Source organism: Hemitrygon akajei, chromosome 21 (genome assembly GCF_048418815.1).
Source record: "Hemitrygon akajei chromosome 21, sHemAka1.3, whole genome shotgun sequence".
In the NCBI taxonomy this organism is placed as follows: domain Eukaryota; kingdom Metazoa; phylum Chordata; class Chondrichthyes; order Myliobatiformes; family Dasyatidae; genus Hemitrygon; species Hemitrygon akajei.
In genome coordinates this window covers 59,459,163-59,474,528 of record NC_133144.1, presented here as the reverse complement: position 1 = coordinate 59,474,528, position 15,366 = coordinate 59,459,163, and the positions used below count along the sequence as shown (strand labels likewise).

Genomic DNA, 15,366 nt, shown 5'->3' with positions numbered 1-15,366 from the left:
AAGATCAGTTAAAATACTTTATATTGGCATTCTTGTGATCATTGTTAGTATTTAAGTACTTGTAGTTTCATAGCACCTTTCATGAAATTTACAGAAACACTTTACAATGGATATTGTAGTCGGTATACTTCTGTTTTGTTAATAATGAGTTTTAAATATTTGCATTAAACTGGATTTTACAACCTAGATGGGCATAGACCAAAGAGGTCAGAGTAACTAACCTTGAAGTCAAGAAGCATTTGGCCAAGCATCACACACAAAATGTTGGAGAAACTCAGCAATTCAGGCCATATCTATGGAAATGAACAGTCAACATTTCAGGCCAAACCCCTTCTTCAGGAGAAGGATCCTGAAGAAGAGTCTCAGCCTGAAACATCAACGGTTTATTCCCCTTCATGGCTGCTGCCTGACCTGCTGAGTTCCTCCAACATTTTGTGTCTGTTGCTCCAGATTTCCAGCATCTGCAGCAACTTTTCTGTTTATGATTTGGCTATCCATAGTGTCAAGGAGGCTTGTGATGGGAGGATGTACTTGGCCATCTTGCCAGGAAAAATTCGATTCATTTGGATCATATTATACCACCCATCTTCAGAAACAAATGGATCAGGAAGGGGTGTGTGCAGAATTTCCTGAAGACCTGCAGAATATGCAAAGCGGATCTTATTGGATGGCTCCCAGAGAAAACAGCTGCAGTCATTTAGCAGATTGCCTCATCACAAGAACTCTCAAACAAACACCAAGACCTTGTTTGGCTGAGAGGGCCATCCCCATCAGATCTTTCATACACAGCCAGAATTTCAATCACTATTCAAGGTCCTCATCTCCATCCTTGTGACTGTGTATCTGCCAACAAAGAAAGGAAAGAGATGCAATGTTCTTTATAAAATTCATACCAAGCAGCTTAATAACCCAGGACTTGGTACTTTTCCAGTTTTTTTCAGCGGCAAATATCAACCGTGACTGAAAGACCATCATCTTGATGAAAGCCAAGTTTGGTCTTCCTGAAGTATAGTGGTTTTCCATTGCAAGGACTTGTCCATGACCAAATGCTGCTGACTGATACATTCCAGTTTGTGCAAGTAGGTGCTGAGGGATACAGGCTAGAGTCCCAAGTCTGTGAATCTCTGCATGTCCATTGGGAATGTTGAAGCCCCAATGTCAGTGAATCCACCTCTGGAGGCTGGAAGCCAAAGATGGCCTGTCCTGGGATAAGAGAACTCTGCATGTATGTGAGTGGGTGGGTGTGAAGGAGAAACCTTTGCCGTTGTTTATTTGCTTTGTTGCTTGGAAACAGGTCCTTTAGTGAAGCACAACTGTGCCAAATATCAAACACCCATCTATCTTTCCCCAAGCGTGCCCCTCAAATTCCCATTCCCCCCAATTCTTGTGTCACCTACCTACACAAGGGGTAATTTCACTGAAGCCAATTACCTTTCACCTAGCACAGCATGTATTTGGCAGATGGGAGGAAACTGAAGCACCTGGAGGAAACTGCCCCAGTGCCCATAAAGATTTAAAGATTAGCTCTACTTGTCACAAGTACATTGAAACATACAGTGAAACGTGTAACTTATGGCATCAGCGAACGCTACCAAAGGCAACGTCCTCAAAATGGGTGACGAAGCAATTCCTTTCACTTCTTTTAATTCTCCTTTATATTTCAGATAATGTTCTGCTGCTGTTAGAGTCTGGTATCTACATTCTGGTGCTGTGATTTAAAATCAATCGGGTGATCTGGCGGAGTGAATTTGGGCCAATTGGGTGATCTCAGCGGAGTGATCTCAGACCAATCGGGTGATCTGGCAGTGTGATCTCGGACCAATTGGGTGATCTGGTGGTGTGATTTTGGGCTGATTGGGCGATCTAGTATTTTGCTATCTCCAGGAAGGTACTACAAGGCTGTGACCAAAGCATGCAGCATGGAGGCCAGGGACCCATGGGACAGGACACGGGCCCATGATTGACTCCATCTCTCGCTAATGGAAGTGTTGAGGAAGTCTGAAATCATTGAGGTAGGTGTAGAGGACAAGTGAGTGTTCAGCGCTGTCTACCAGCTTCTCGTACGCTGCTGCTGGAGAAGGTGTCTGCATGTAGCAGTCTTTCATTCGTTGCTCCTGAGGGAAAGTCCTTGTGTTTGAATTGAATTGACTTTATTTCTTACATCCTTCACATACACGAGGAGTAAAAATCTTTATGCAACGTCTCCGTCTAAATGTGCAATGTTCAATTTATAGTAATTTGTAATAAATAGTATGTACAACAGGACAGTCAATATAGCATAGAAATACAATTGTATCAGTGTGAATTAATTAGTCTGGTGGCCTGGTGGAAGAGGCTGTCCTGGAGCCTGTTGGTCTTAGGTTTTATGCTGTGGTACCATTTCCCAGATGGTAGAAGCTGGAACAGTTTGTGGTTGGGGTGACTCGGGTCCCAATGATCCTTAGGGCCCTTTTTACACCTGTCTCTGTAAATGTCCTGAATAGTGGAAAGTTCACATCCACAGATGCACTGGGCTGTCTGCACCACTCTCTACAGAGTCCTGCGATTGATGGAGGTACAGTTCCCATACCAGGGAATTTGCTGTAATTACATTTGCTGTAATTGTTATATGGCTATTGCTGTAATTGTTATATGGTTATATCAGGAAGGAAGGCAGACAGACAGACATACTTTACTGATCCTGAGGGGAAATTGGGTTTTGTTACAGCCGTACCAACCAAGAATAGTGAAGAAATATAGCAATATAAAACCATAAATAATTAAATAATAATAAGTTAATCATGCCAAGTGGAAATAAGTCCAGGACCAGCCTATTGGCTCAAGGTGACTGACAAAGGAATGGAGGGTTATGGGCTGAGTGCAGGTCAGTGGGACTAGGTGAGAATAAGTGTTCGGCACGGAGTAGAAGGGCCGAGATGGCCTGTTTCCGTGCTGTAATTGTTATATGGTTATATCAGGCAGTAATGCAGCCAGTCAGGATGCTCTCAATTGTGCCTCTTAAGAAAATCCTTAGGATTTGGAGACTCATGCCAAACTTCTTCAACCTTCTGAGGTGAAAGAGGCACTGTTGTGCTTTTTTCACCATACAGCCAGTATGTACAGACCACGTGAGATCCATGGTGATGTGAGTGGCCACACAGTCATCGGTATGTAGGGAGTAAAGGAGGGGGCTTAGGACACTGCCCAGAGGGGCCCACTCTTACCACCTGCTGGCGATCTGACAGGAAGTCCAGGATCCAGCTGCACAAGACAGGGTGAAGGCCGAGAGATCCCTCTGCCTTGATGTTGTCAGTGGATGGGTCCAGAGCAAGGTTTAATCAATGCGAATTGTAGATTGGACTCTCAGGTTTATGATGTGTTCTAGTTCTGGTCCTCTCTTGTTTCTACTTTTGGGCAATTTTTGAATCGGGGTGGCCTGCAGATAATGAACATTGAGCTGAAATGAAATATGCCTTTTGATTTTGTGTTTTATGTACTCTGTTTTCAATTTTTTTTTGTTGCTGTCTGCATGATTATTTGTGCAGCGGAGGCGTGTTTGATGTATTTTTTGGGCGGGTTGGTTTCATGGTTCTTTGCTTTGTGACTATCTGTGTGGTAAACGAATTTCAGGGTTGTACGATATACTGCAAACATACTTTAATAAGAAATGTACTTTGAACTTTTTGAAATTTGAACAACCAGTATAGACAGAATATGTGCTGGGCGCAGCAAACAAATGTTGCTATGCCTCTGGCACCAATCCAGCATGTCCTCAGTTCACTAACCAACCCTACACTGTACTTATTTGGAATGTGGGAGGAAATCCACGTGGCCACATGGAGAATGCTAGAGCCAATAAATTACTTTCTGAGGTGTAGACACTGTTATGATGTTGGAATTTTAAAGGATAGGGTGATGCAATAGGGGCGTTGCGGTAACATAGCGGTTAGCATGGCATTTTACAGTACCGGCCGTAAGTTTGGGGTCCAACTCCCGCTGCTCTCTGTAAGGAATTTGTATGTTCTCCCTGTGACTGCATGAGTTTCCTCTCACATTCCAAAAAGGCAGACCGGTTAGGATTAGTGGGACGCTCTGTTGGCGGGTAAGTGTGGCAACACTTGCGTACTCCTCCCTGATTTGATTTGACCCAAACAATGCATTTCACTGAATGTTTTCATGTACATGTGACAAATAAAGCAAATCAAATATGAGGACTCAGTCAAGAAATTCACAGCAAAAATCATAGCAGTATGCATTAATATATCCCTGTCTGTGATAGTAAAAATTATTTCCCACACTATGGATGGCACCTTTAAAGATTCAACTAGGTTCCAATCTAGGTACCAGCCCATGAAATCCTTTCTGAAGTACAGTCATTCCCATGATGTATGAAGCTTTCTGTATTAACATTATTTTATGGGGCTCTCTCCTCCTTTGAATAAAGATGAGAAGGTTAAAGTGTATGAATTTCAACAAGATTATTTAAATGTTTAAATAACCAGTTAAGTTTGTTTGTGTTGTTCTTGTAGATTCATCAAAGACTGCTTGTGATGATAAAGTCAAGTTTATTGTCGTTTAACTATATTCATGTACACCATCATACAAGACATTTCTCCAGACCAGAGAGTAAAGAAGAGTAGTACATGTAACAATAACTTTGGAAAGTAGGAATTAAATCTACAAATTAATTATGCATAAATAAACAAAGTAAAGTGTATAAATTAAATATTTGTAGCATACAGAACAAATTAATTGGTGGCACTTCAAATACGATGCAGCAGGGAGTTCTGAATACCTAATGGCCTGAGGGAAGAAACTGTTCTCAATCCTGACCATTCTTGTCTTTATGAATAGGAGTCTCCTGCCTGATGGTGGGAAGCCAAAGAGGATAGCTGATGGATGGGTGGGATCATTGATAATACTAAGGGCTTGCATACACAGTGCTGCTGATAAATGTCCATGATGGATCTTAGGGAGACCCGTATGATATTCTCAACCATTCACGTAGTCCTTTGTAGAGACTTCCAGCTGTTCATACCAGATGAAGCTGCAGCTTGTCAGGATGCTCTCAGTGGTGCTCCTTTTGAAATTCAGTTAAGGTGGGTCCTTCCCATCATTTAAAAGAGTCCTCCAATAAATGGAAGAATATACCATTCACAGAAAAAAACTTCGAAGATACTTGTGAGTTAGGTCTTCTTATGAATACTGTAGATAGAACTCTCAAAGTTCAATGTAAATTTTATTATCAAAGTACATATATGTCACCATATACAACCCTGGGATTCATTTCTCTCACATCAATAGCTGTTATTGGGAAGATCTTTCAAGTTTATATTACCCTCACCATGCAGCAATGTTTCCCAATTTCCCTGTTTAAGGATTTTAATCTATTTTTAGCCACCACACCCAGTCCTTGATTCCCTAAATCTTCACTAAAATCAATGTTCAGTTGTAAGCAGTTCCAAGAGTTCCATGAAGCCCAAAAAAAAACTGATTATCTTGCCTAGGGATGCTGGCATTTGCTTTTGGAATATCTGACTGATAGAGCCTTTTATGCTTGAGCTCCCTGTTTCATTGCATCTCCTGTTTCAAAATAAACAAATGCAAGAAATATTATCTGTTATCTAACTTCACTTTTACCTTTCTTCATAAATAACTGGAGTATCTGATACATCTGAGTTTTATATATTAGACCATAAAATATAAGCCATTCAGCCCATCAAATTTGTTCTGCCATTCCATCACGGGTGATTTATTATCTGCAACTTCTCCTAATCTGTCTAAGTCCTTCTGCAGACTCTGCTTCCTCAATATTACTTGCCCCTCCACCAATCTTAGTATCATCCACAAACTTGGCCACAAACCTCAGCAAAAGAAGTTAGCAATAAACACAAGAATGAAAACGTGCACTATTCTTGCCTGGATGGATAGCTTGTAGGGGCAATATTCTGTGATCTATACATTAATCTTCTTCTTTATAGACAGCAATCCTTAAGGAACATAATGATTGCAGTACAACACAATAATCTTGTAAATGGTTATATACTATTGTGATTGTAAGCAAAAGTATATTTTTGCAACTGCTTAGTGATAATTACTTCAGAATTTACACAATAAGAGAAGGAAATTGCGTTTAAGGAAAGTGATGGAAGACATATCTGCTAAGCAGTTTTGATACTTTATTTTTATTTTATTTAAAGATACAGCACAGTAACAGACTCTTCCAGCCCAATGAGCCAACTCATAATTATATCCACATGACCAATTACCCTACTAACCCTTACATTTTTGGAATGTATGAGGAAGCTGGAGCACCTGGAAGAAACCCTCACGGTTACAGGAAGAATGTACAAACTCCTTACAGAGAACAGCTGGTGCTGCAATAGCATTATATTAATCACTGTGCTACCATGCCACCAATAAAACATAAGAAAATATAAAGAGGAGAAGGCCTGCCCTGCCACCCAACATGATAATCACTGATCTGTCCCAGGCCGCCCTCTACTAGATCCTACCCCTCAACCATCAGGCTGTTGTACCACAGGGGATAACTTCACTCAGCCTCACTTGCCCCATCATTGAAATGTTCCCACAACCAATGGTCACTTTCAAGGCTTCTTCATCTCATGTTCTTGATATCTATTGCTTATGTATTAATTTCTTTCTTTTCCTATTGGCATAGTTTGTTTTCTTTTGCACCCTGGTTGAACGCCCAAGTTGGTGTAGTCTTTCATTGATTCTGTTATGGTTATTATTCTATAGATTAATTGGGTATGCCTGCAAGAAAATGAATTTCAGGGTTAACTACAGTCATTCTATTTCTGGTGTTCCCACACTGATAGCCTCACTTTAAGGACTCTTTATCTTGTTATTTCATGCTCTAGTTTTCTATTGCTGCTTATTCATATTTGCATTTGCACAGTTTGTTGTTCATTGATACTACTTACAGTTACTATTCTATAGACTTACTAAGTATTTCCACAGGAAAAAGAATCTCAGGGTTGTGTGTGGTGACATGTACAGTATGTATTCTGATAATAAATTTTACTTTGAACTTTTTAAACACGCCAAATCTCTGCAGACTTCTAAGGAAATAGAGCTGCTGCTGTGCCTTCTTTACAATTGCATTTATATGCTGGCTCCTGGACAGATCCTCTGAAATAGTAACACACAGCAATTTAAAGTCACTAACCCTCTCTACCTCTGATCCTCCAGTGAGGACTGGTCATGGACCTCTGGTTTCCCACTCCGGAAGTCTGCAACCAATGTGCAAAATACAATAAATTGTGCAAATACAAAAGAAAAAATGAATAAATAAGCAATAAATATTGAGAATTTGAGATGAATTCTATTCATTGATTCTACTGTGTTTCTTGTATTTACTGTGATTGCCCACAAGAAAATGAATCTCAGGGTCATATATGGTGACATGTATGTACTTTGATACTAAATTTACTTTGAACTTTGATATCAATCGAATATCCAGAAATGCATTAAGCTCTTGTTTTGAATGCAATCAATGCTTCACTCCCCCAACCTTCTTGGGTGCAGAATTCCTAAGACATTTCTTAATACTGTACTCATTGTTTTTGGACTGCAGTTTCTAGTTCTAGACACCAGAGCTAGGGAAACATCCTTCCTCTATCCCACCCTGTCAACCTTTTTATATATCTTAATAAGGATACTTCTCATTCTTCTCAACGCTAGAAAATAGAGGCAAAACCTACTTATTTTAAACCAAAATAAACTCTATTCATAATATTCAGCATAAACCATGCAACACTTTTTCATAGGTATGTTCCAATAAGATAGGGAAAGGATGGCAGGGTAGAGGAACCATGGTGTACAAAGGCTGTTGTAAATCTTGTGAAGAAAAGAAAAGCTTACGAAAGGTTAAAAAAACTAGGTAATGATAGAGATCTAGAAGATTATAAGGCTAGCAGGAAGGACCTTAAGAAGGAAATTAGGAGAGCCCAGAGGGGCCATGAGAAGGCCTTGGCGGACAGGATTCAGGAAATCCCCAAGGCATTCTACAAGTATGTGAAGAGCAAGAGGATAAGACGTGAGAGCGTAGGACTAATCAAGTGTGACAGTGGAAAACTTTGTTTGGAACTGGAGGAGATAGCAGAGGTACTTAATGAGTACTTTGCTTCAGTATTCACTACGGAAAAGGATCTTGGTGATTGTAGGGATGACTTACAGCAGATTGAAACACTTGAGCATGTAGATATTAAGAAAGAGGATGTGCTGGAGCTTTTGGAAAGCATCAAGTTGGGTAAGTCATCGGGACCGGACGAGATGTACCCCAGGCTACCGTGGGAGGTGACAGAGGAAATTGCTGAGCCTCTGGTGATGATCTTTGTATCATCATTGGGGACAGGAGCGGTTCCGGAGGATTCGAGGGTTGCAGATGTTGTTCCCTTATTTAAGAAAGGGAGTAGAGATAGCCCAGGAAATTACAGACCAGTGAATCTTACTTCAGTGGTTGGTAAGTTGATGGAGGAGATCCTGAGAGGCAGGATTTATGAATATTTGGAGAGGCATAATATGATTAGGAATAGTCAGCATGGCTTTGTCAAAGGCAGGTCGTGCCTTACGAGCCTGATTGAATTTTTTGAGGATGTGACTAAACACATTGATGGAGGTGGAGTAGTAGATGTAGTGTATATGGATTTCAGCAAGGCATTTGACAAGGTACAAAATGCAAGGCTTATTGAGAAAGGAAGGAGGCATGGGATCCAAGAGGACTTTGCTTTGTGGATCCAGAAGTGGCTTGCCCACAGAAGGCAAAGAGTGGTTGTAGACAGGTCATATTCTGCATGGAGGTCATGATGTGCCTCAGGGACCTGTTCTGAGAGCCCTACTGTTTGTGATTTTCATAAATGACCTGGATGAGGAAGTGGAGGAAAAGGTTAGTAAATTTGCTGATGACACAAAGGTTGGGGGTGCTGTGGATAGTGTGGAGGGCTGTCAGAGGTTACAGTGGGAATTGATAGGATGCAAAACTGGATTGAGAAGTGGTGTATGGAGTTCAACCCAGATAAGTGTGAGGTGGTTCATTTTGGTATGTCAAATATGATGGCAGAATATAGTATTAATGATAAGACTCTTGGCAGGGTAGAGGATCAGAGGGATCTTGGGGTCTGAGTCCATAGGACACTATATAGGACCCTGGTCAGACTCCACTTGGAGTACTGCGCTCAGTTCTGGTCACCTGACTACAGGAAGGATGTAGGAGCCATATAAAGGGTGCAGACGAGGTTTACAAGGATGTTGCCTGGATTAGGGGGCATGCCTTATGAGAATAGGTTGAGTGAACTCGGCCTTTTCTCCTTGGAGAGACAGAGGATGAGAGGTGACCTGATAGAGGTGTATAAGATGATGAGGGGCATTGATCGTGTGGATAGTCAGAGGCTTTTACCCTGGGCTGAAATGGCTAGCAGAGAGTGGTGAGTGTGTGGAATGGGCTGCCGGCGATGGTGGTGAAGGTGGATACGATAAGGGCTTTTAAGAGACTCCTGGATAGATATATGGAGCTTAGAAAAATAGAGGGCTATTGGTAACCCTAGATAATTTCTAAGGTAAGGGCATGTTTGGCACAGCTTTGTGGGCCAAAGGGCCTGTATTGTGCTGTAGGTTTTCTGTGTTTCTATTTTAAACGTTGTAGAAAATGCATTTAATGTGAAATTAAAACCAGTAGCACTGCTGCGATTCATGGTGCCCCCAGGATAGTAAACCACTACAATAATTGAAGGGCTACTTTATCTTAACCTTTCCTCGTATGACAGACCAACCATTTCAGAAACCAGTCTGATTCATTTAGTCCAATCTCCCTGTGACAAGTATGCCCTTTTATAGATAAAGTGACCAAAACTGTACATAATACTTCAGGCCCTATATCATTATGGCAAGACATTCTATATTTCACATTAACAAACTACATGAGAAACTTTGTGAGTTGACCCACATCTGTGGTGGATGCCAGGGGTGGTGTGAGCAAGAGAAATGCTTTGATGTTCTGAGTCAAGAATGTTTTTGATTCACTCTAGCATCTACCATCCCGTATGCCTCAATGTTTCACATTTCAGGAAATAAATACAAAAAAATTCTGAAAATTAGGATGTTTGTCATCCATGGTGAAAATACATGATTTTCAGGCTCTATATTTTACGCAATATACTTCTACTTCTATATTTCTATTTCATTTCAGATTTCAATACTTCAGGGATTTTTTAAGCATTTATGAAATTTGTTTAAATAAAATTGTTACAAACTATATACTTTTAAAAGCCAAGTTTGTCACTTTTGATTCTGCCATTTGTTTCTTTAAAAGCACCAAAGCTGCAAGTCATTGATAAAACTTTTCATTGAATACATCATATGAGCCACTAATGAACTTTTACAGAAAGTTATGAATGACATTTACTTTGGTTAAAAAATTGTTTTTGCTTCTACTTCCTAGAGTTTTGCTAAGAGGTAACCTTATTTGCTGTACCTGTTCTCAAAAGAGCCTCAGTAAACATGACCAATGACAAACTAAACATTGAGGAATGTCTGGAACAATCAACCTAATTACAACCATCAATGTTGCATAGGTATAATATTCCACATAAACAATAATATGGGTAATATGGAGACCAAGTTCGGCAATAATATGAATAAATATCTGACCATGAATCTCCTTTGTGAGACATATTTTAAACATACACATATTTTAAAATTAGAACAGTTTGAGAGCTTTTGAATCTATTAGAATTTTTTTCTACACCAATGTTTAACTTAGATGTGCTCAATTGTTGGGAGAGCTTTACTCATGGTGTACTGGGCCAAATCCACTTTTGTAGGATTTCCTGCTCAAAGGCATTGATGTTCCCATAACAGGCTGTAATGCAGCCAGTCAGTACACTTGTCTCTACACATCTGCAGGACTTTACCAAGGCTTCATGTCATCAAAAATTCTGATAAACTTCTAGAGATGTGTCGTGGAGAGTGTATTATACTGTCGAAGCAAAACATCCATCATCAGAGATCTTCCCCATGCTCTTTTCTTGCTGCTGCCATCAGGAAGAAGGTACAAGAACCTCAGGACTCACACCATCAGGTTCAGGGACAGTTACTACCCCTCAACCATCAGGTTCTTGAACAAAAGAGGATGACTACATTTGCTTGCCCATCCATTGAAATGTTGCTACAATCAATGATCTCATGTTAATGACTCCTTATATTGTTATTTCATGTTCACCTTATTTATTACTATTTATTTATTTTTGCATTTGCAGTTTGTTGACTTCTGGTTGATCTTTCATTGATCCTGTTATAGTTACTATTCTATAGATTGGCAGGGTATACCCACAGAAAAACGAATCTCAGGGTTGTATGTGGTGACATATGTACCCTGATAAAATTTACTTTGAACTTTTATCAATTCTGATGGGCGTGGCACCCAGCAGAATGGACCAACAACCAATGTGCAAAAGACAATAAACTGTGCAAATACAAAAGAGAAAATAAACGAATAATCAATAAATGTAGAAAACATGAGATGAAGAGTCCTTGTAAGTAAGCCCATAGGTTGTGAGAACAGTTCAATAATGGGGCAAGTGAAGTTGAGTGAAATTATCCCCATTGGTTCAAGAGGCTTATAGCTGAGGGGGAATAACTGTTCCTGAACCTGGTAGTGCAAGTCGTGAAGTCCTGTACCCTCTTCTAGCGTGAAAAGAGAGCGTGTTCTCGGTGGTGGAGGTCCCTGATAATGGATGCTGCTTTCCCGCGACAGCGCTTCGTGCAGATGTGCAGAAAAGTAGTGATCTTGTTGAATGGCAAAACAGGCACGAGAGGTCGAAATACCTGCTTCTGTCTCTTAGGTTCCTGAGATCCTTGTTGTTTTACATCACCCCCTTCACACTCTACTACCTCCCCAGTCGCTTTCTTTTCCCGCCTCCGGTTCGAGTGGGACGACCGCTTGGACTGCCGGGTAGGTGGCCCACGATCCGACCAATCGGAGCGCAGCCTCCTTTCGCCGGTCCGAGAGCGTTGCTTGACAGCAGACGATGCTGCCCGTGCATCCAAACATTACGCAAACGTAAGGCCCGCCCACACACTGTGGTCTAATTGGGTATGATAGGCGGAGAACCAGCCGTGCTGCGTTTTGATTCGGTCAAGTAGATATCAATCTGAAGCTGCTCTTCAGCGTAGAGTTTGAATGCACAGCTGTCAATGGCTGAGCGCTGTTTGTTATTGTAACCGAGGGGGATTAATAAAAAAAAGCAGTTTATTTCCATTAAGAAAATATATGTAAACTTGATAAAATATTACTGACAGGAGATGTCTAAAGAGTCGAGGAGCGAAGGACGTAGGAGGCGCGAGCATTTGGCGCCCGGGCTGAAAGTGGCGTTTCTGGGCGGCGGCGACGGGCGTGAGAGGAGCGGACAGTACAAGTCGGGAGCTGGCGCCGAGCCCCGGGATAGGCCGGGGCCTAAAATGGGGCCTGGAGGAGATGAACGCGAGAGATCTGGCAGCGGCAGTTCGGGATCCTCGTACGGGGGGAAAAGCAAGAGCTTGGCGGGCTGTGGCAGTTCTAAGGTGCGGCGTGTGGGTCACCTATTGTGTTTCTCTGAATAACATTGCTACCCGACTTCGGTTAGAAATTTATGTAACTGTTCGCTTTTTTTTCGTTTTCAATGTCCCTTGCTCCTCTACCTGGCTAATTCTAACACGAATAAATACAACGGTCCAACAAATTCGGTTTCTTCTACCATGATGCAACCACAACGGACTTCACAAATTGTGATGATCACTCTCTGTCTACAGCATAACAAATATTAAGCAAGGAAAATCATGAATGAGAGTTTGAATATTTATTGGTCCAATCTCACTTGTCTCTCTTTCCGGGCCTTTGTCATGTAATCATTTACCTCTTTTGAGCCTCTTGATAAACAGATCAACGATAAGCGTTGCATTCCACTACTGCATGGATTTTATTACCGTAATCACAATTTATTCTGCACCTTTGTTTCAGATATGTCCGCATCCTTCCCCATTGAAGTTGTAAACGCGACTCTGTTCTATCCTGGTTCTGTTTCTCCTTTCACCCGCCTATTCTTTTGCAATATATATGTGTTGCAGTCTTTTGCTGTGCTTTGTCGGAGTTTATAAGCAGCCCATCTGCTTTATCTTTACCAATCTTCAAAACCACAATAAAGCTAATATCTCTGATGTAACTGCGTTTATTTCGTGGCATTTGAATCTACTCCATTCCCAGTGGAATGTTTTTCATTGCTTTGTGTTCCCATTGAATATATTTTTTTTAAATCTGGAAATAAATGATAGGTTTCACTTTTAATTTACAGCTTTCTTTTATACATATTGGTTTTCCAAAACTAGCAAGAAGTTAATGTCTGGTTTAAAATCCTAACACATCTTTTTATTTGGATCTAATTTTGCCATCATAGCAGACCTTAATTGTGATTTGTATCTTGCGCTAAAGATGAAGTGAAGTGGTGCAACACCATCCTGTAGGAGCTTGGAATCATGCAAGGATGGGTTTCTTCATCATCCCAGTAGTTGTTATTCTACATTAGTTTCTGGTTAATTTGAACCTCTATTTTCCCCCCCAAAGTTCAATGTTGTTAAACTTTCCATGCACAAATTCTATAATCCCTTCTAGTCTTTTAAGCCTTCAAGGTATTTCAATCCTCTACTTTTAGTAGCAGCTTAATTCCTGAAACTATTCTCCATTGGTGGCCTTATTTGACTGCCAAAGCTTACTCTACAGCAGGGGTTCCTAAAATCGTTTTTATGCTATGCACCCCAACCATTAACTGTGGAGTCCATGGACCCCAGGTTGGGAAACCCTGCTCTGGAGAATGCCTTCCTTAAACTTCTGCAACTTTAGGATGTTCTTTACATTTGGGTATTAGATCCAATACTTTTCACGTGGCTTGATGTCAAATATTTTTCCTATAGAAATCAGAATCAAGTTTAATGTCACTGGCATACGTTGTGAAATTTTGTTGTCCTTGTGGCTGCAGTACAATGCAATACATGATAGAGAGGAAAAACTGAATGACTATATGTGTGTATAAAATGTATTGTGTATGTATATATGATGTGTGTGTATGTTAAAATAAGTAGTGCAAAAGCAGAAATTCATGGGTTCAATGGCCATTTAGAAATCGGATGGCAAAGGGGAAGAAGCAGTTTCTGAATCGCTGAATCAGGCTTCTGTACCACCTTCCTGATGGTAACAATGAGAAGAGAGCATGTCCTGGGTGGTGGGTTCCTTAATGATGGACGCTGCCTTTCTGAGGCACCACTCCCTGAAGATGTCTTGGATACTATGGAGGCTAGAATGCAGAACGGAGCTGACTAATTTCAGAACTTTACTATGCAGTAGCGCCCCACCCCCCACCCCAATACCAAATGGTGATTCAGCCAGTTAGAATGCTCTCTACGGTACATCTATAAAAGTTTTCAAGTGTTTTAGGTGACAAACCGAATCTCCTCACACTCCTAATGAAATATAGCCACTGACTTGCCTTTGTTATAGCGATATCGATATGCTGGGTCCAAGTTGACTCTCAGAGATATTGATACCAGGAACTTGAAATTGCTCACTAATTCGTGTGAAGCATCTTAAAAAGTTAGACTTATTAATTAAAAAAAAGGTGATTGTTATTACTAAGATGATGAATGATAATCTCACCAGTAATGCCTATATTCACAAATTAATGAATTAATAACTACTAACTGGAAACATTCTAGAAAAGAGAGCTTTGTGTTTTGTCATTTGGTATTGATTTTCTGCTATTTCTGCACAGGAACTGATGGAAGGTGAATTACAATGCAAACCAAATCCCAACACCTGAATATCTGTTGCTCTGAGAAATAACATAGAACCTAAGTACATTCAGAAATGGCAACATCATATCCTGATGAAGGGTCTCGGCCCGAAACGTTGACAGTGCTTCTCCTTATAGATGCTGCCTGGCCTGCTGCATTCCACCCGCATTTTGTGTGTTGTTTGAATTTCCAGCATCTGCAGATTTCCTCGTGTTTGCATCATATTCTGTCTATCTTTGTGCATTTTTTGTGAGCTGTTTAGAATATTGGAGCAATATAGATGTTCTAGTAAACTTCTGCCTTTTTATAAAAAAGTACAAGCCAATCGCTTGTACCATCCTACTACACCTATAGGTAGGCAAACTCAGTCTGAGGGAGAAAGTGTAAAACATGACTCATATTTGATTTCTCTCATCCAAAGCAATTGTATCCCTTTGACCTGTTACTGCCTGATTTAAAATTGGAAAAGTTTGGAACTTTCATTACTACATGCACACTGAAAATTCCACCTTACCTCCATTACCTCCCTCTGGTGCTCCACCCCTT

The 15,366-nt window shown here is 40.7% G+C and overlaps 1 protein-coding gene across 2 annotated transcripts in view; it reads left to right on the top strand.

Annotated features, from left to right (window-relative positions):
- The first annotated feature begins 12,179 nt into the window (after positions 1–12,179).
- The window catches only part of scaper (S-phase cyclin A-associated protein in the ER), a 327,794-nt gene continuing 324,607 nt past the window's right edge, over positions 12,180–15,366 (top strand). For both annotated transcript variants that reach the window (XM_073025528.1, XM_073025526.1), the window contains exon 1: positions 12,180–12,561. In XM_073025528.1, coding sequence (XP_072881629.1) covers positions 12,304–12,561 — 258 coding nt within the window. In that variant the 5' untranslated portion in view covers positions 12,180–12,303. The remainder of the gene's footprint in view (positions 12,562–15,366) is intronic.